Here is a 21,929-nt window from a genome sequence, read left to right as displayed (position 1 = left end):
GGTCCAGGATGTGGAGTCAGGCTTCCAGGAAAGTATAGCAAAAAAAACTATGCTCAAAAGTAATTGTGTATTAGTTAAAAATAATCACTGATGTAAAATTATGAGCCATAGTTGTGTGTGTTTGTGTGGGAAATGGGAATGGATAGTATTTCATGTCAGTGGACTAAATTAATGTAGCCATGGAACATAGGGAATGGAATATAGAGGTTTAGGGTGACCAGACGTCCCGATAAAATTGGGATTTTTCCCATTTTGAGGAGTTTGTCCTGCGTCCCGACCAGAGTATGGTTGGTATGCCATTTGTCCCGATATTATGTTTCCTGGCCTTCAGTCGCGGACGGTCTTTAGCGGTATTTCAGCGGCGGGTGCTTCTGTCTTTGGCGGCAAGGTTTATTACCCACTGCTGAAATACCGCTGAAATACCGCCGAAGACTGTCTGCAACTGAAGGGCTCTCCGCCGAATTGCCGCCGAACTCCCGGGTGGGTGAGTGTAAAAAAAACAAACAAAAAAACGCTCCCCCTGCGGCGGTCCCGATATTTTCTCCTTAACATCTGGTCACCCTATAGAGGTTGCTGCTGCAGAATTCAATTCCATTGTGCCTCTGAGTACCCAAGGGCTTGTATGTGTGTGTGTATGTTTATATATGTGGACTGAATGGATTGTCAGAACTGCGTGTTGCCCTCTACAAGCTAGTCTGTAGAGGAAATAGGGCCCTAACGCTAATACAACTAGCGGAGATTCTCATTTCGTTCAAGTGCTAGAGGCATTTGTGCTTGAAGAAAAAGGGTCTGACCTTTATCTGTGAAGCCACCGAAAGCGCAATAGGTGATGACTGTGAAATCCTATGTGCCAAGAAGTACAGTACAAGGGATTTCCATGAATAACTCTTGTTAGAGTTAACAAGTTTTGTAATTAAACCTCATGTTCCTTCATGGGAGAATAGATACCTTTGTGTACTGCAGTTAGCTAGCACGGTGGAGCTGCATTAAAGATAGTTAACTCCTTAAACTCAATTTTCTGGCTTTTATAGGTGCCCTTTACATAGTTGCTTTTAACAAATGTTTTTGTTCAATTTCATTGTAAATTGTTTTATATTCTAGAAATGCCTTGAGGCATATATTTGGTTAACTGTAACTGACTTTGATTTTTACTTTGTTCTGGTTTATTCAACAGGGTGGGCTAAGTTCCCAAGCTTTTGTTCGTATTGAGATAGAAGACATTAACGATAATCAACCTATTTTCGACCCTGCCAGCTATGTGACAAGCATCAGTAGTCATACACACCCAGGAACAGAGATCATCAATGTTGTTGCCACGGACAGGGATTCAGGCATATATGGAGTTGTGACATATGAGCTGGTTCCAGGAGAATTTTCTTCCCTTTTCACAGTGGATACTTCTTCAGGTACAGTATGCGTGTGTGACACAGAAATTATGAGACACACCATGTCACACTTTTACTTTGAAATTTAGTTTCTTTGTTTAGAGTCAAGTCATAAAATCAAAACTTAGGCCCTGTGGCATATGTACAAGATATTTTCTTGTGTGTGTGTGTGTGTGGTTTTTTGTTTTTTGGGGGTTTTTTTTGGGGGGGGGGGGGTTATGAGCAAATGTTAAATGACCTTTGCATCTACTGGAATAAATAGAGTTCTAGAATGTATGTCACAGGAAGTGGAATGGTAAGCAGCTGATGTCATTTCTCTAGCATTTTAAATTGGAAACTAGAGCATTTTGGCTATGCATCGGTTGTGCATTAATTACTTTATACATATGTTAATGCTTAGAAAACTAAAGACTTATCCTGAGTGCTTTTTATTGGGGGATAGTTAGTCTCTCTCCCCACCAACAAGGAGCCTCCTCTTCTAGATTTCTGTTCCCTCCAGGACTTCTATCAAATAAGACCCTTCCTTATAGCCTTCCAAAGTATGCCACAACAAATTTCCCAGCATGCTGACAGTCTCATGCTACCACCAATCTCTAGTTCTATGTCTCTGCTTGACTCCACTGTCAGCTTCATGAGTATCCTTTCCTGCTCCTTACTTCCTGACCTGACCTTCTCCCCCATTCTGACTTCTGGCTTGGGGGAGAGGTCTGGATCCCACATCTGGGGGTCCTGAGTCACACTGGGAGTGTAAGCCAAGGCAAGAGGGCATTCTTGATAGGGGCAAAGCAAGTCAGGCTGAACTACTTCTAAGAGTCTTTAATGCACCTTTCCTTCACAGAACTCACTCCTTTAGCACTGCCCAAACAGCAGTCCCTGCTGGGTTTTTTTGTAGTCCTGGGAAACTCTCCAGTGCCTACTGGATTAAATACCAGGGGCATAACCAATGCCCAAAGTGCACCAGACTTTCAATATTTGGCTTTTAATATTTGGGAACTAAACCAGAACTACAGTTCAACTTGAAATCTAGTATACATATACTACTAGGAATATATCCTGATCGTCAGTATTATTTCCTGATAGTCTGTCATTTAAGATTAATTAACTTTGACATAGGGGATTATTTCATATGTTTTAATAATTTTGCTGTGTTGTGATATGTGTGTGTGTATTAGCTGTTTGGCATGGAAATCATCATAAGGAAATACTCTGTTCTCTCAAAATGATGCCTATTTGCATCCTGTGACCTAACACCTAAAATATTCTGATGAACAGAAGAAACTAATCTTCTTGGGAAGTTGGCCCGCTTACCTTGGCTGTTTCATAATTTACTTTTACCGTGGACCTTAACTGCCTGTCAAATCAGTCTCTCTAGGGCATATCTAATGCCAAAAATATATAGGTCAATCAATAATCAGGGAACTAGATCTCTACAATCATTTAACCGATTGTTTCAAAACTGCATCAGGGGCCTTGTCAGAGAGAGCCCCTGCAGGTTAGTCAAGAAGAATTGGCTTTGCAGTATGCCTTTCTTTAAAGGGCTCCTCTCCCTTGAATTGTGGCCCTTTGGCCTGATTTTTCCAGTTTGGGTGATTTGTATAAGGTAAATGTCATCTTCTATCATGAGGAGCACTTGAGTCATCAGTATCTTGTGGAACTATCATGGTATTTTATCAAACAGAGACTAAATTAATAATGAAATAACCTGAGGTCATTATTGTTGGCACTTATAAATGAAAAACCATTTGGGTTGAAGACACTATTTCCAGCACTTGGAATCTGATTGCATATAATCAGATCTCATGGGTAATTCATGATATCCGGCTGTGTTTTATTTTAGCCTATTAATATTAATGCTGATGTGTCCTTTTTGGTAAAGGATACCCTTTTTCCTTTTGCCTTTTTTTCATGTCTAGCTGCAGCAGTGCGTACAGTTAATTAATGGTGAGCTGGAATAGTTTCTAGACTGTTGGCGATATCTAAGTGACAATAGCCCTTATGACTGTCAAACTACTCAAGTTCTGCAATCTTCCTAGGTTAAGTAGCTATGGAAATTGATCAGTATTAAGAATTGGAAGCAAATTCTATGGCTTGCTGTGTGACAGCACAGAGACTGAGTTCCTCCTCTTTCTCGTTTTCTGAGAGGCAGGAAGATGACCAGTTGCCATTTAGGATTTTCCCTTTCTGTAAGAGTCTCTTCTCTGCTTCTGATATTGGAGGGATTCACTGAGAACATCGAGTGTCTGTGGTGTTCTTCTCTCAAGAGCTTGTAAGGAGACTTACTCCAGCTGCAATGTGGATTGCATTGACCCAGTTTCATGGGGAGAAAGAGATGTACAGAGACTATCAGAAATAGAAATTGTATATTGAGAACAGGTGGGCTGCAAAACTTCTATAATCTCTCCTCTCTCATGAGCTATTTGAAAACATACTCAAGGGAGGTCGTTTTTTTAGCCTTCACTGTGGACTTTCCCTTGAAGCCACCATCTGTGGATTGAAAAAGGAACAGGAGTACTTGTGGCATCTTAGAGACTAACAAATTTATTTGAACATAAGCTTTCGTAGGCTACAGCCCACTTTATCGGATGCATGTAGTGGAAAATACAGTAGGAAGATATATAGATAGATAGATAGATAGATATACACACAGAGAACATGAAACAATGGGTGTTACCATACACACTATAAAGAGAGTGATCAGTTAAGGGGAGCTATTATCAGCAGGAGAGAAAAAGAACTGTTTGTAGTGGTAATGAAAATGGCCCATTTCCAGCAATTGACAAGGAGATGTGAGGAACTGTAGTGGGGGAAAAATAAAGACTTGAATAAAGACTGGGAGTGGATGGTCCATTACACAAAGTAAAACTATTTCCCCATGCTTATTCCCCGCCCTCATTCCTCACATCTCCTTGCCAATTGCTGGAAATGGGCCATTTTCATTACTGCTACAAACAGTTATTTTTCTCTCCTGCTGATAATAGCTCACCTTAACTCTTTCACCTTTCCATGTGAATTTGCTCTTTTTTATCTACCTGTAAGAAAAATTAAGGAGCTTTTACAAAATAAATATCAAACAGTTTTCATCTTATTTATTTTAAAAAAGTAAAACACTGTTGAACTGTTGGTCCAAATATATTTATTATTCTTTCTTTAACATAGAATGAAGCCTGCAGACCTGGAGTTTTCTGTCCCCGGCAGGGGCGGGGCGGCGGCTTCTCTCTGGCTTTGAAGCTGGAGAGAAGCTGTGGCCCGGCCCCTGCCAAGGACAGAGAACACCGGCGCCTGCAGCCCTGGAGAAGCCGGAGAGAAGCCGCAGCCCTGCTCCTGCTAGGGACAGAGAACACCAGCACCCGCAGCCTGCAGCCCTGGAGTTCTCTGTCCCTGGCAGACGCGGGGCCCTGGCTTTTCTCCCATGCTGGGCACTAGGCAGGCCCCGCGCCTGCCGGGGACAGAGAACACCGGCGCCTGCAGCCTACAGCTCTGGAGTTCCCTGTCCCCAGCAGGGGCAGGACCACGGCTTCTCTCTGGCTTTGAAGCTGGAGAGAAGCCGCAGCCCCACGCCTGCCACGGACAGAGAACACTGGCGCCCGCAGACTGCAGGCCCCGGAGTTCTCTGTCCCCAGCAGATGCGGGGCTGAGGCTTCTCTCCCCTGCTGGGCACTAGGCGGGCACACATAAATGCCCCGGTGGGCGCCATGGCACCCGCAGGCACCACGTTGGGGACCACTGATATATATACATATATCTTCCTACTGTATTTTCCACTACCTGTATCTGATAAAGTGGGCTGTAGCCCACGAAAGCTTATGCTCAAATAAATGTGTTAGTCTCTAAGGTGCCACAAGTACTCCTGTTCTTTCTGTGGGTACAGACTAACATGGCTGCTACTCTGACATCTGTGGATTGTACATTGTACAATATTGTGGATTTGTGCCATGGCAAGTCCCATCTCATTTGCTTTTTTCGCTTGCAAAGAAGGGATTAGGGAGATGACCATGTGGTATGGTAACGGAGGTTGGGGTTAGAAGTTGTATGTGAATTTATTTTACTAATCAATTTCTTAATTTCTAAGTGATAACTGTAATTGTTGGAAATGTGTTCAGGGATCAGGCAAGAGTGTTAGTAAACTGAGTCTTTTTGACTGATTTTGTTAGTCCTTAAGTAGTTTGGCTTCCTTTGATATGTACATGGGACAGAATGGTATTTTCAGTTTTAGGAAAAGACATTACAAAAACCGTATTTTTTACTAGCTGAGAATTATAGTAATATAACAAAACTCATGTACCAGATGAAGCTATTCTCCAGGCCAAATGAAATTTTTATTTTACAGTGTCCAGAATGTATGTTTGTGTGTTATTGTAGCTCAGCTCAGGGGCAATCTCAAATTGCTGTATTCAGGAGTTGTAGCGCTCGCCAAAAAATAAAATTTTCTTTCCACTTTCTGAATAAAAAAAGAAATGGATAAGGGGATTAACAAAAAAAACCTGCTTGCTGAATATCACTTCCTGCCAACTATGGCTTTGCTAAGGAAACTATATGTCTGTATTACCAAAACTGTAAACTTTGCACAGTAAGCAAACTGTGTTTACAGTAAAAAAATATCTTCATGATCTGATGGTCATAACAGTTGGTCAGGAACAGGAGATTTAAAAATAAACAACCACTTTGACATCTAGATATTATGAGGTTGGGCCTGATCCAAAACCTATTGAAGACAATGGGAAACTGCCATTTATTTCAGTGGGCGCTGGTTCAGGTTCATTGTGTGGTTCTTCTAGATCAGTGGGGAAAAAAAAGAGCTTTTCATTGGACGGACAGATACATATTCCAGTACAAGGATTAGTGGAATTTTGAAAGACAGGATTAGTGGCATTTATGTGCTTTTTAATTTTAAGATTCTCCATCATTTAGACTATTCTTTTAGAAATTTGTAAATTACATTTATTGTGCTTCTCTGTATGTAGATATTAGGATTAGCCATTTTTCATTTGGCTGAAGGTAGATTGTTCCAAAAGTAAATCATTTGAAGATTGCATGTAACTAGAAAACCATTTAGGTGTGTGATTGGTTCCCAGTTCTATGCTCTATGCCTGTTTTATTATAATTTATTTCTATTGGTGGTGCAAAATCCACCTTGGTTCACTTTTATATTTTACTTTCCTGGTTACCTGCATGATCCATGTTATCTATGCCAGTGGATCGCAAACTTTTTTTTTTTGCAGACCACTTAATGATCTTTCCAAATGTTATTTGTACCATTATCTAACTATTGTAAAGCTCTTTGAATAAAAGCATTATATAAAAAAAAAACTTTTTTTGTTCTACAAATAAAAGCACACAACTCATATTAAAATATCTCTCCCCCACTGCAGCAGCCCCCGAGCTGGGGGTAGGATGGAGGGGGGTCTCTCTCTCTCTCTCTCTCCCCTGCCACGGCAGCCCCTGAGTTGGGGCTGGGAAGGAGGGGGGTCTCTCCCTGGCAGCCACAGCCGTGGAGCTGGAGAAAGTCCTCTCTTTCTCTGGCTGCCGCAGCCCTGCATGTCCCAAATTCCCCCACCCCCTCTTCTCACCTCACCTCACATGTGCGTATTCTCCAGGATCCAGGCACCTAATTAGTGGAGCCATGCCTCTGCGGCTCCACTAATTAGGTGGGCGGCCCTTCATTCTCTTCTGTGCGGCTGTCCAGGCGCGCACCTTAGAGGGAACTATCTGCAGACCACTTGAGTGGAGCTCGGACCACAGTTTGAGAACCTCTGATCTGTGCTATTTGCTCTGTGAGCAGCACTGGTTAACTGCCTGGAGCAAAGCATACTGAAGAACTATGCAGGTTAGTATGTTGTTTAAGCTGTATTTATCTGTTTTCCCCATTAATGGTTAACAATACTTTACCTGAAGGTGTCATGCTGTCTGGAGTGACTCACCACTGTGAGTGCTAATCTCAGGTCAGCCTGTCAGAAAACAGGACAGAGGCCCAAACTGGTGGTAGGTTCTATAATTAGATTTCATCAAGGCAGTAACAAATGTGCATTCCTGGATCACTATACCAGCTTTATCATGGAGTCATAGACAGTCCCCTTAGGCACTCCATCTTGCCACCCAGACAAACTGGACTTAGTGATAATGGTCACAAACCATAAATCACACATCATCCGATTGCTCCCAGTCCCAAGAGACTAGTCACTTACCCCAGATCAATTGGTATTCCAGCTGTTACACCAAAGACAACAAGGGCACCACATTCTATAGTAAACTCTAACTATAGGTTTATTAACTAAGAAAAAGAAATTAGAGGGAATTGAGAGGTTAAAGCAGGTAGAATACATTAACAGGTGAATCAAAGTTCGTAAGTCCAAAATGATAGCAGAGATGTAGTAATCTGCCAGTTTCCCAAAAGTCTTTTCAGTCCTCCCCAGAATAACTCTGAGGACCTTCTGTTAAGTGATTCCACCATGTTAGAATCCAAACAGTCCAGAGATAAAGTATCATTCTTTGAAATCCATTTTATAGCTTCTTCTTACAGATAACAATGTGACAAATGTTTTTACTCACTCCATGATCACCTGCTTTGAAATTAGCATTTCCTGTTACAGTCCTTAAATCCTTCATTAGTATTTCACAAGATTTCTTTGAGTAATTTAGTTACAGGGTTATACATAAACACAAATGTTTGTAATCACAAACAATAAAGTATTACTCTAGTTTCCATGAATGGAACACCTGAACTCATTCTCATATAGGGTGACCAGATGTCCCGATTTTATAGGGACAGTCCCTATTTTTGGGTCTTTTTCTTATATAGGCTCCTATTAACCCCCACCCCCGTCCTGATTTTCCACACTTGCTGTCTGGTCACCCTATTCTCATACTAACACACACTTTAATCTAGGGTTATCTAATTACAGGGGCATACATAATGTAAACAATTTCAGAGGGTATATGCAATGTAAATGTAATGTAATAGTAAACAACAAGATATAGATAGGTGAAAACAATACAATTAACATCTCCTTTGATCTCTACTAAAACAAGTGACTTGGCCTGAATATCTACTAATACATGTAACTCCTTTGATAGTCGTACCACAAGTGAATTGGCCTATGGCTTTGGCCTGAGCTGGTCTGTCAGCATCACAAAGGTATAGTATATTTATAGGCATGGTTGAACAAGAAATTAGAAGTTGTGGGCCTTAAGATGCAACTGGCATCATGACAGTAAACCTAGACAGCAGTAACTCGAAAAAACTGACATTGACTCTTCAATTTATCATCTTTTTGTCACAACAGCAGCATTATTTCTGGGATAGCTGATGGAACACACACGTTGTTTCTTCTTTGGTTGATTTTTTATTTTTCACCCATAGGCATAGAGTTCATCCTTTAGTCTTGTAAATATCCTACCTGAGAGCTGTAGAAAGACCTAGGATTATCACCTCAGTTTTTTCAAGATAGTCTCCTGAAATCAGGGCTGTCTCAAGTCTGCGAAATATGTTTTGAAAATTATTTTGGCCCAGCGTGACATCATCATGTTGAATTGCAGAACTTGGTCTGACCCAGACTCTTCACACAAGTGCTCTCTCCTTGTTCTTGAATGCACACTTTCACTGACTATCATGAAATGTCTGATCTGAATCATAGAGAGGCAAGGTGGGTGAAGTACTATCTTTTATTGGACCAATTTCTGTTGGTGAGAGATACAAGCTTGTCTCCTTCACCAATAGAAGTTGGTCCAATAAAATATATTACCTCATTCATCTTTTCTCTCTAATATCCTGGCACCAACATGGTTACAACTACACTACATACATGACCTGGATCATGAGAGCTGAGTTAAAAGCCTGCAATCAACAGTTTTCTTTTTTAGAGTGTTGTATTCTCAACATGAGGTAATCACCTTCTGGACTATTAAGTTTTGCCCGAACTGCTCTCACTGGTCTTTGGGTGTCTGTTGATTTCAGTGGGCTTTGGCCCTTTAATCAGAGGACTTCTTCTGTCTATTAATTCAGAGAAGATGTGTTAAAAACAGCAGACAAGTAGTATTACTAATGCTGGTTGGAAATTTTTCATCAAAATTACTTTTCAATGTGAAATGCAAAATTGGCATTTTTTTTGTGGGAAAATTTTGATTTTTACAAAAAAAAAAATTTCCAGTGGGAAAATTGAAATAAAGTAGCTTATTTTTGGTCAGTATGACATACACTGCATCTGCCTAAGTCCATAGGTGTTGGAGTTCAGGTACTTCACTCCCTCATTCTCTTCTATGGTTTGCGCGCCTTGGTTTTGACCACCTCCCTCATGGTGTACTGTGGTATCCCCTCTGACTCAGCCACATGGTAAAACATGTGAGTAACATTGCTCTGGTGCATCATGGGAGATGTAGTCCAGCCAAGGAGCCAGTTCATAAGAAAGAATAAAGGCATGAAGCACTTGAACTGCAGCTTCCATGAATTACTGCAGCACCTTAGGCAATACAGTTTAATGTCAAACTGACTCAAAATGAAACATTTAGATTTGGTTCCACACACCAGAATAAAATGTTTCAATTGGAGAGTGTCAAAAAGTTTTGTTTCAATCAATAATGTTGAAGTGAAATATTTTGACATTTTGAATTGAAAATTTTTGATACCAAATTTTTTACCAAAAAAAAATTCTCGACTTTTCATCCAAATTCAGAATGAAAACAAATGTTGGAATATCAGTTGCTGTGGGACATAAATTCTGATTTTTGCTTAACCCTAATTATTACATAGTGTTTAATACATACCAGATTGTAGACTACATCAAAGTAAAACTGGGGTGTGTACTTCTTTTAAAAAGAATAAAGCTTTTTATGGCTGCTAATGATGTTTTCATACTATAATTTATTATAGGAAAGATTAGTCCGCTTAATTTTTAAACTACTCCTGGAATTTTTATATGGTATGCAGTAAAATAAAATTGCTACACACATGAAGGGGTTCGCTTGAGTAAAGACAGATTTAAAATTAGGAATGATTTATTTTGGAATGTTCTAAGGCCACATTTTTAGTACAACCCCTTCAATGCCTCTTTCCCCTATTTTGCATAAGTAATTGGTAGCATATGTAGAAGACTGAAAATCATGGGACTGTATGACAATGGGTTAGCATGTTAAGCTTTCACCTCTGAAGACCTAAGTCTGTGTTAGGTCATTGCAGAAGACTGGGTGGGCGGCCTTCACCTAGTCATTAGTGGATATGTATCTCCATCACAAGACTGCCACAGAATTTAATACAACTGAATTTGATTGGCAGTCTCAGCTATGGAGAAGACTAAGACTGGGAACAGTGAGGACCCAGGATTAGGCCGTAGGAACAGATTGGGTTGGCAGAACAGCATGAAAAAACATCTACACTGTGCCAGCCCTCATTGTACATGGTTCTATTTTCATTCAAGATCACTAAAATGCAATAGAATCAACCAAATATGGGGAGAAAAATTACTAAAGCCATGTGCTGAAGACCCTGTATTTGTGATGGTTGGGTGATGTGTGCATTTGTAATGCATTGTACTGCAACACACTCCAAATTATTTTACAAAATATCTTGTAGTTCACTGGATGTCACATCTATGAATTACAAAATTTTAACAGATGGCAGAAATAGCACACCTCAACCCCATTCCAATGCCACTGCTGTTTGGTCTACACGAAGCTGCTTACATGGCTTGACAGCAGCAAAAAGAGGAAAAAGTAGATCAAAAACTGTTTGTATAAAAAACAAAAATATGTGAACTTAACAAGCAGTAAAATACCATCACTCAACATGCTTCTCCCATAGATAATATATAGGCAACTAGAACATAATCCATAAAACAACCAGCATGTTTTGCTTTCTTCTCTCTTCTGGTCTGCTAATATTGGATTAATCCTCCTAACCAACATGTGATAGATCAAAATTTCACATTAACTAGTGTGTTCCAGAGCCAATTTTATAGACCCAGAATGCCCTGAAGAGTGTTTTCCAGTTTTTACCATTTTGTGAATGGCTGACTGGCACCTTTCAGAAGCCAGGGCTCCCCAGATGTGTCTGGGAAAGGAGGGAGCACTAACCCATTGTGACTGAAAGCAGCAAGTCACACCAAAGAATACGTAGCTTTGGAAAATTCTTCCACTATGTTAGACTGCTACAGATGAGCATAATAGGCAGCAGAGCAGATCAGTTTGAAGCTCAGGATGATATGTGGAATGCTGTGTAGTGCCCTCAATGAAGGGAAAGAACAAAGAAGCCCACTCTCATTGGGTTTCTATTTCAGTGTCTGTCTCTGTGCCTTATAAAGATTGTCTCTGGTTACCATGGCAGTGCAGTTTTTGTCAGGTTGAGTACTGAAAGCTGTTTTAACATCTGCGAGCCTGCCAGCTCACAAAACTCTTTTACTGAAAATATTGTTGATTAAACAGAGATGCTGTTGGAGAAATTCAATAAGTTAAGTAATCAGAAAGCGCTTTTTGAATTCTAATGTCTTGCTGACCAGGTGAAATGCTTTGGCAGTCAAGGAGCCATATAGGTTATCTCAAAAGGCTCTGCGTTTTCTTTGAAAACACATATGACTGTTTCCTTGCTATGGAACTACATAGGAGAGCAGTATGCCTCTCTGGGAGATTTGCAGTTCATCATTAGCCTGGATTCCAGCACACTCCACTGTCATGTGCTTTGAGTTTTTGGTTGCCTGTTCAAGCCTTGTGTAGAAGTATTATTGTCTAATTTTTTCCATACACAGAACAGCCTGAATTACTTCTACGTGAGATTAAGGGGAGCAGAAGTATATCTCCATGAGACTGCATTTTGAATCTCTTCTGCAACACTCTGCATTACTCTACCTCACAAAATGACAGCTGTTCTTGCTGGCAGAGTCAGACTTCTTTAGAAATGTAAAGGTGCAGTAGGGAGAAAACAGTAATAATCAGTTACATCATATTTTTTTAATATATTTATTTGTATTGCTGTAGCACCTAGGAGCCCAAATCACAATCAGTGCCTCATTGTGCTAGTTACTGTTCATACACATAATACAAAGACAGTCCCTGCCTCAAATAACTTACACAGTCTAATTATACAGCAAGAGACATCTGATGGACACTGACAGTAGGGAAGGACTATATAAGTCTGAGGCAATATTGGGCAGCATGATAAGCAGCCATTTCAGCATTCCAGCTGCTTAACAATTGTCAAGTTTGTTTTTTGTAGGCACCATATTAAAGGAGAGTTTCATGGAGCTATATAGTCCACAAGAAGGAAAGTACACTTAAGCAATCCATATCCTCAGTATTGCCCAACCCAAAAATTAAAAAATCAAGAGTTAGATGCCCCCAAATCATGAGTAAAAAGATATATATATAAGATAGATGAAAAACCACTATATATATATATATATATATAGTGGTTTTTCATCTATCTTTTGATTTTTTAATGCCACCCACCCCGTGTGCGTGTGAGAGAGAGAGAGAGAGAGAGGAGTACTGCAGTACCAGTTCTCCCAGATTTATAGAGTAAGATGATTTTAACCCCCACTTCAGGAGCTCTCACTGGAAGACCCAACTGAGATCAGATTGCACTTTTTTTTTTTTTTTATAAAATCCGATTAATTTGGCCCAGTGACTTTAATAAGACAAGTTAGAAACATTTCCTAGTGGCTTTGCAATCTCCAAAATAAACAACTGCCACTGTAAAGTAAACATGCAAATTCGATCAGACTTTGAACCAGCAATTGAAAATTTTTGCTAAATGATTGTGATGTCATGAAGTATGAAAATCTTGTGTGAGGGAATTACAATACTTCTGTGAAACAGTTGCATTTAAATGCTAGTGTTTAGTTTTCCTCACTTTTAAGTACTTATACAAGTTTGTGGAAGAGAAATTTTTTGTGGAATTCAGAGAGTGTTTAGTGAATAGGTGTCAGAAAGTGAGATATGGAGGGTCAGGCCTAATGGATGGAGCAGTAGCAGCCATGCCTATTGGTCGATGCAGTGGCAGCCAGGCCAGGAACTGGTGCCAGTGGTCAGAGTCAGGAGTCAAAATCAGGGTCGGAACAAAGCAATGGTGGGGCTGGGAGGCAGCCAGGAGCAAGGGCAGGCCTGGAGCAGGACTGGGAGCAAGGTTGCAGTTGGAGCAGGGGTGGAGCAGGCTAAGGCCTATGGAGTCTGTCACCCCTCAGGAAGGGGGGAGTGGCAAGCTATGAAGTGCGTCTGACGAAGTGGGTATTCACCCACGAGAGCTCATGCTCCAATACATCTGTTAGTCTATAAGGTACCACAGGACTCTTTGCTGCTTTTACAAGCTATGAAGTGACATTGGGCAGACTGAGCTGCTGTTTCTTCGATGAGGCTTATATGCCTTCTCTGAGAGACACCAGACCAGCTCCTGGTTTGTGGATTGGCTGGAGCCTAGCACAGAAATGACTTACCATCGCATGTGGTAATCAGGCTATAGTTCAGGGATGTCTTATAACACACACATGCCTTACAATAGGCTCAAAACCCAAATTCAGAAAGCTAACTGAAGCGTGAACAGATACACAGCCGGATGTTTTAAAGTTCCAGTCCTCTGGCGTCAGATTGTGACTGGCCATTGTCCAGCTGAACTGAGCATAGGAAAGGTACAAGGAGACATCCTTCCCTGGCCTCACATAGTCTAATAAAAGCATAGGCGGCAGGTTTGTATAATTTTTGGTGGGGCCCAAAATGGTGGTGCCCCCCCCCCACTCCCGCCCTGTAAGCCAATATAAAATGAAGCTACAACGTGTCAGTGCCACAAGATTACAAGGTTGGAGAAGGGGTAGGGGGTTCCAGGGGCCAGTCAAGGGACAAGGAGCCGGGGGGGTTGGATGGGGCAGAGGTTCGGAGGGGCAGTCAGGGGACAGGCAGCAATTGGATAGGCATGGGAGTCTAGGAGGTTTATCAGGGGACAGGTAGGGAGTGGGGTCCTGGGGGGAAGTTGGGTGGGGTCTCAGGAGGGGGCAGTTGGGGACAAGGAGACGGGCGGCTTAGATCGGGGCTGGGGTCCCAAGGGGCAGTTAGGGGCAGTTGTCTCGGGAGTGGGTAACGGGGGACAAGGACCAGTGGTGCTTAGATAGGGGTGGGTGTCCTGGGGGGCAGTTGGGGCAGGGGTCTGGGGAGGGGGCAATCAGCGGACAGGGGCTGGGATTCAAAGGGCTCTGAACTGCTGGCAGCCGCTGGGAGCCCTGAGCCCTTTAAATCCCAGCCGCCGCGGCTGAGATTTAAAGGGCTCTGGGCTCCCCATGGTTGCAGGCAGCCCAGAGCCCTCTGATTCCCGGCTGCGGCTGGGATTTAAAAGGCTCTGGGCTCCCCGCCGCTGCCGGCAGCCCAGAGCCCTCTGATTCCCGGCCGCGGCTGGGATTTAAAGGGCTCTGGGCTCCCTGCCGCAGCGGCCAGCCCAGAGCCCTCTGATTCCCGGCCGCGGCTGGGATTTAAAGGGCTCTGGGCTCCCCGCGGTTGCAGGCAGCCCAGAGCCCTCTGATTCCCAGCCGCGGCTGGGATTTAAAAGGCTCTGGGCTCCCCACAGCAGCAGGCAGCCCAGAGCCCTCTGATTCCCAGCCGCGGCTGGAATTTAAAGGGGCGAAACCTAGCTCCAAATATTGGTGGAGCAGAGCCCCTGATTTTGAATATTCCTGGGGCTTTAGCTCCACGAGCCCATATAAGTTGGCGCCCATGAATAAAAGTGCAGCCAAATCCCAGTGCTCAAAGAAGTGCAGGAAATGCTTGCTCCAGAGACATATGGCTCCCTAGATGGGTCAGAGAGTAGGCAAAGACCAAACTCCCTCTCCCTCTAGTGCATCCCCAGGAGTATCACAGCAGGGTTGGTCTAGGAGGCAGGAGGTACAGCTCCATATCACTCATAATATGAATTTGTGCCTGAATGGTACCGTATTACCCCCACTCTTGCCTTGTTCGAAAGGCTTACATACTGGAGTACTTTGCGCCACCAGAATGTTAATGTATTGTGTATTGATTAATAATATCTGGCTCACTAATATTTGTAACCCTGGAAGCTAAAATAATAATTGCATGTTTGAAGGAATAATCTGCCTGCTGATTAGGCTATGTGTATTATAGGTGGGTATTACCTCCTTTTTAAGTGTCCAAGTACTGGCCCCTTTTGAATGCAGAGTGCCAGACTAGTCAAATCTGAATGACATTCTCTATCCCTAGTCTCATATTTTTTTATTTTGAATGATTATAATAGCAAAATATATTTTGATACAGATTTCCATAAATTAAGCACCTACTGTGGCAAAACCTACAATTTTATACATCTAGATATTTTCCATATTTGTATTTGCTTTTTTAATAGCAAGAAAATGTAATTTTAGCACAAGAATCCAGGCAGAAGAGGCTGTAGGAAGCTTTCTCCATATAGGGGTGTAGGTTTAGGAAGGAAACTATTAACTGGAAATTGGTATGTTAGGGATTGCCTGGTACAACAGCAGCAGCAGAATACATAGACCTTTCAAACTTGGGGTGAAATAGTCCTGTCAGCAAGCAAAGGGCCTCAGTGCCAAGCTTTATTAACCTAATTCTTTCAAGCTAGAGCTGTGTCCGTTATAGCAAATAGAATGTAAACAAAATTGTAAATTCTTCGAGTGATTGCTCCTATGCATTCCAGTTAGGTGTGCGCGCTGTGCGTGCACGGCTCTTCGGAAGATTTTTACCCTAGCAACTCCGGCGGGCCGGCTGGGCGCCCACTGGAGTGGCGCCGCTATAGCGCAGGATATATACCCCAGCCGGCCCGTCCGCTCCTCAGTTCCTTCTCTCCGCCCGTGACGGCCGTTGGAACAGTGGAGCACAGCTTAACTGACTTCCACTTCCCTAGCTACTCGTAGTTTTCTCTCGTTCTGTTTATAGTTGTAGTTAACTGTTTGTTTGTAGAATAGTATAGTGTATTTATTTTGCAGGGGTCGGGGTTTATCCCCTTCCCCTCACCCGGTGCCGGGTCCGATGCCCAGTCCACAGCATTTTCTAATGCTCGGCCAGCCACAAGCTGCTGCCGACAAGGGATCTTCTCCTAAGTGCCTCGAGGGATCTTACCTCACAGATAAGTGCCGCATTTGTGAGGCCCTTAATCAGTGAACAAAGGGGAGTGGGGCTTTCGTTTTAAACAGCTCCTGAGGGAGGCAGCTCTTGCTCCTCCGCTCTCGGCGCCAAGCGCTAGTTAGTTTTCACAGCGCGCTCCCTCGGCACCGGATCGCCGGTACCGCCAAGGCCTCCTGGCACTACCGTCGCTACCGACGTACCCTCGGCATGGACCCCTCTCCTGGAGGATGAAGAGTTACTCCGGCCAGGCAAGAGCCGTCGAGTCCGGTGCTAGAAAGCTCCCCGGTTCGCACCGTGGTTGAGCTCGCCCGGAAGCTGCGTCCGAGCCGCCTGCTCCGCAGCCGAGCGCTATGTTCAGTGGGACCTCCCGGCACCGATGTCTGCCGCGGCACCGTCAATGTTCGCACCGTTAACTCCGGCCAGGCAAGAGCCGCCGAGTCCGGTGCCGGAAAGCTCCCCGGTACGGACCGTGGTCGAGCTCGCCCTAAAGCTGCGTCCAAGCCGCCTGCTCCGCAGCCGAGCGCTCTGCCCCGTTGGATCGCCCAGCACCGATGTCTACCGCGGCACCGACAATGCCCGCACCATTAACTCTGGCCAGGCAAAAGCCGTCGAGTCCGGTGCTGGAACGCTCCCCGGTACGGGCCGTGGTTGAGCTCGCTATGAAGCTGCATCCGTGGTGCCAGTTAGGGTCGAGCTCACTATTCCCTCCGCGCCGGAGACAGTGTCCACGGCGAGGGGGCTGATTGCAACGACAGCATCTACGCTGCCTCAACCCCCGGCACCGCCGGTGGGGGTTACATAGTCGATGGGCAAGCCTGCCTTGATCAAACCACCCTACCTCGGCACCGCAGAGCGGCACCGTTCAGGGTCGCGGTCCCGCAGATGTTCTCGGTCCCGTCACCGATCTAGGTCTCGGCACCATTCTCCATGTTGGTACCAGTAGTGCTCGCAGCACCGGTCAGCATTCTGATCCCCGGTCCGAGACACTCAGTACCGATCAAGCCCCAGGCACCGGGACGCTCGTAGCCACTCCTGACCATTGAGCCTCGCACCCTCAGTCGACCGCCCGGCACAGCTTCGGTGGCAGGTCCCGCTCGTACCGGGTCTCTCTCTACCGTACATCCCCCCGCGCCGCGGAGTCGGTGTGTTACAGCAGACGGAGACTCTACCAGAGCTTTTCAGCTCTCCAGGGCCATCCAGCCACGCGCATCAGTGTCATCCCGCGGACACTCCCTGCGCTGTAGCACTCTGCCTTCCGTGCCTCCTCAGTCTCTGATCTGTGGTGATCAGTGGGTGGTCGGGCGCCGCTTGAGCCCACACCACAGGCGAGGCGGGGCCCGTCCTCGCTCCGTCGCTCCTCGGGTGGCGGAGGTGCGTCCCGTGACACCGTCCCCCCGTCCCCCCGTACAGACAACCCCGGTTCGCCGGGCTCCCAGATCCTCAGCCGGGCTCAGGTCCAGGAGGGAGCACAGCCAGAGGCACACCCTTGGCCCCCTTTCTTCTTCTCCTCCCCCATCCCAGCGGGGGGGCTCCGAACACCCCTCCGGACCTCCTCTATCGACCCAAGAATCCCTCCTCCACCAAAGAGGGTGGTGTGAGGTCTTATGGCCGTAAGAGATGTACCCGGAGGCCCTGAGGCCTACCCCTGCTTATCCGCTACTGTGGGTGGCAGTGGGCAAATTTACAGAGTCGGTTCTTCGGAACTCCCGTCAAGAGTTCGATGCCCTCCTGCAGCAAAGGACGGAGCTGGAGAGAGCTTCCCTCCAGGCCTCGTTGGACGCAGCTGACTCCGCTGCCATGACTCTGGCCTCGGGTGTTGTGACGCGGCGCGTTTCATGGCTCCAGTTGTCGAGCCTTCCCTCGCAGCTGCGGCACGCTATACAGGTCTTGCCCTTCAATGGCACAGGCCTGTTCTCTGAAAACACTGGCCCTAGGCTGCAGAACCTAAAGGGCAAGAGGGTCACTTTGCTCTCTCTCTCTTGGCAGGCACACGCCGGTGATTCAGCGCCGACGTTTCCGTCCCCAACCTCCGCTCTTTCCCTGCGCCTTGACAAAGTCAGGACTTGGCCAGCGGGCGTGGCTTACACGGTCATGGCCATCAATCCGCACCCCAGAGGAGCCGGAATTAGGGTCCTTCTAACAACCAATGGGGCAAAAGCCTACCCATCCTCGCCCCTCCTGGGGACCCCTCTCACGAGCGATTCCTCTGGCAAGAGGTGCAGACACTCCTCTTCATCGGAGCTATACAGGAGGTACCTAAGGGCGAAACCTAATCCCCTAGGCGAAGGGAGGTCTCAGACCTACCCTAGACCTGCGGGAACTCAACAAGTCACGATGCAGAGTTCCGCATGGTACCCAGGGCGACCGTCATCCCATCCTGGGATCCCGGAGACTGGTACGCCGCCCTCGATATGAAGGGCGCGTGTTTTCACGTCGCCATTTCTCTTCCACACAGAAGGTACCCTCGGTTTGGGGCCTACCATCGTTATTCCCAGTATACGGCCCTCCCGGTTGGCCTCTATACAGCCCAGGGGTGTTCAAAGTGCATGGCTGTAGTCGCCGCCTTTCTTCGCCACCGTCGCATACACGTTCTCTGTATCTAGACGAGTGGCTCATTCGAAGAACCACTGGGCCCAAAGTACCAGTCATGTGGGCATCGACACGAACCTATTCCTGTGACTAGGCCTGATGATCAATAGTAAAATCCACTCTGATTCCCATTCAGGGAAGGGAATTCATTGGGGCCGTCCTGGACTCCAGACTCGCCAGAGCCTGCTTACCTCAGCCTTGGTTTCAGGTGAGGGTAACAGTTGTATAAGGTCTATGGACCTTCCCGCCAACTTGGACTCGCACTTGCCTACGTTTCCTGAGTCACGTGGCTGTCTACACGTTTGCAACCAAACATGCCAGGCTTCGCCTCTGTTCGCTTCAATCATGGCTCACCTGGGTGTGCCACCCGGGCAGAGATGCCATACTCGTGGTCGGCTCGTTCCCCCCGAGCAGCCTAGGCTCCCTCCACCGGGAGTCGGCGTCCTCCCCGGTGTATCCGGGGAGGCTGTTTCATTCACCCCTCGGGGTCCCTCATGACAGACAGCCCATCTCTTGGCTGGGTGCGCCCCTGGCGTAGTTTCGCACTCACGACCTTCGGTCAGCGCAAGAGCTGGCCTTACACATTAATGTCCGAGAGCTGAGAGCAGTCTGCCTTGTGTACCAGGCGATTCAGCGGGCGGATCGCTTCAGCAGATCCTTCCTGTCTCACAAGTGGTGGTTTCCTCCTGTCTTTATCTATTCCGTTTTCCAGAAGTGGGTCTTTCCCCGCATAGCCCTCCTCGCTCTCGCAAGAACGGAAAGAGAGAGAGAAATTCTCCTCGTTCCAAGGCCTCTCCCCAGGCAAGGTCTTGGAGGATTTTCCTGAGGCCGTGGATCAGCCATCTACCGTACGCTTTCCACTGTCCCCGCTGGGTTCACAAGGTCCTGCTCAAACTCCGCAGGGACAGAGCGCCCCTGATCGGGATCGCTCCAGTGTAACCTGGGCAGCACTGGCACACCATGTTGCTACACCTGTCAGTAGCAACCCTCTTGGCACAGACCCCATGACATGCAATCACGGCAACCTTCACCACCCGCTCTTGTAATCCCTGCACCTCACAGCAGGACTCCTGCGTGGCTAAACCGATCCGAGCTACGTTGTTCGACCTCGGTTCTATGAGATTCTCCGGGGTGGTATAAAATCATCCATTCGGTTGAAGTATCTGGCCGAGTGGAAGCGTTTCTCATGCTGCTCCGAAACGTGCAAGGTTTCTCCTGCCGAGATCCCGCTCCATTCCATCTGGTTCCTCAGGGCTTGGAGCGTTTATGCACCCACCCCCCCAGCGGGGCCCCGCCATAAACCTGACTCTTCAATCTGGTTCTAACCAGTTTTATGACTGCCCTATTCGAGCCAATGTCTACATGCTCGTTGACATAACTGTCCTGAAAGACAGTTTCCTGTAGCCTTTCCTGCGGCCACACGAGTCTCCGAGCTTCAGACTCTCACAATAGGCCCAAGGTATACTGTGTTCCTCAAGGACAAGGGCAGTTATTACCACGTCCGACCTGCCTCCCTAAGGAGGTGTCGGCGTTTTATATCTACCAGGATATCTTCCTTCCGATCTTCTTTCCGAAGCCACTCTCTTTGCAAGGAGAGCAACGGTTGCCCTCCTTCGACATCTGTAGGGCGTCCGCAATCTATATCTAGCGGACAGAGCCCTCTCGTAACGCCCCCAAAACCTTCATCGTACCGGCATACCGGACGAAGGGCATACCTGTCTCCTCCTAGAGAATTTCATCTTCAGTGACGTTGTGCATCTGCACCTCTTCTGTTTTGGCCCATGTTCCATAGAGCCACATTGCTGCACATTCCGCCAGGGCTCACGCTTCTCAGCTGCCTTCCTGGCTCGCATTCCCTTTCGGGGGATGTGTTGTACACCTATCTGGTCCTCGGTCCACACCTTTGCCTCATTGGTCCCGGAGTCCAGAGCTGTTGCAGCCTCTGGCTTAGCGGTTGCGTTCTGCAACATCTAACTCCGACCCCACCGCCTATGTAAGGCTTGGGAATCACCTAACTGGAATGCATAGGAGCAATCACTCACCGTAGTAACTGTTGTTCTTCGAGATGTGTTGCTCCTATCCATTCCAGACCCGCCCTCCTTCCCCACTGTCGGAGTAGCCGGCAAGAAGGAACTGAGGAGCGGACGGGCCGGCTGGGGTATATATCCTGCGCTATAGCGGCGCCACTCCAGGGAGCGCCCAGCCGATCCGCCGGAGTTGCTAGGGTAAAAATCTTCCGAAGAGCCGTGCACGCGCGGTGCGCACACCTAACTGGAATGGATAGGAGCAACACATCTCGAAGAACAACAGTTACTACGGTGAGTAACCGTCTTTTCCCCTCACCCCTGCGGCATCTCCTGCTGGTGACTTCTGGGATTTAGCTCATTCCAGCTCCGGAGTGCCCTCTGCAGGCTGGTGATCTGCCTGTCCTCTGGTCCCCATGTCCTTCTCTGGACTCCGGTGCCCTGTTAGCTGGGGTGCTGCCCCCTGGCAGTAACCTCTTTCTCTCAGGGTCTCCCCTCCCCAGTGAACCCCCACCCACTATCCCCACCTCGCCTCAGTATAAGGCTACTGCCAGTCATTGTCTAGTCCCCATGCCCTGGGGCAGACTGCAGTATCAGCCTACGCATCACTGGCAAGGTTGGTTTTGGACCTGCTGCCTTTGCCTACCCCTGGGTTGCCCTCTGCAACCCCCAGTACCTCTTAGCCCAATGCTAGGCCACAGCCTGGGGCTTTCCAGGCTGGCGCTCCTCAGCTCCTCTGCCTTTCCCCAGCCCTGCTCCACTCAGGTACCCTGTCTCCAGCTCCCTGCAGCCAGAGGGAGACTGCTGCTTCTAGCTTCCCTGGCCACCTTATAAGGCCCTGTTGCTCAGTTTGGGGCATGGCCCCAGCTGC

General features: G+C 46.5%; 1 protein-coding gene across 1 annotated transcript in view; it reads left to right on the top strand.

The window, feature by feature from the left end:
- Positions 1-21,929, top strand: part of DCHS2 (dachsous cadherin-related 2) — a 255,889-nt gene that overhangs the window by 123,587 nt on the left and 110,373 nt on the right. Inside the window, exon 3 of the mRNA XM_039540929.1 lies at positions 1,175-1,406. Within this exon, the coding sequence (XP_039396863.1) occupies positions 1,175-1,406 (232 nt within the window). The remainder of the gene's footprint in view (positions 1-1,174; positions 1,407-21,929) is intronic.

Source organism: Mauremys reevesii, linkage group 5 (genome assembly GCF_016161935.1).
Source record: "Mauremys reevesii isolate NIE-2019 linkage group 5, ASM1616193v1, whole genome shotgun sequence".
Taxonomy (NCBI): domain Eukaryota; kingdom Metazoa; phylum Chordata; order Testudines; family Geoemydidae; genus Mauremys; species Mauremys reevesii.
This window is presented reverse-complemented; position numbering and strand designations above follow the sequence as displayed.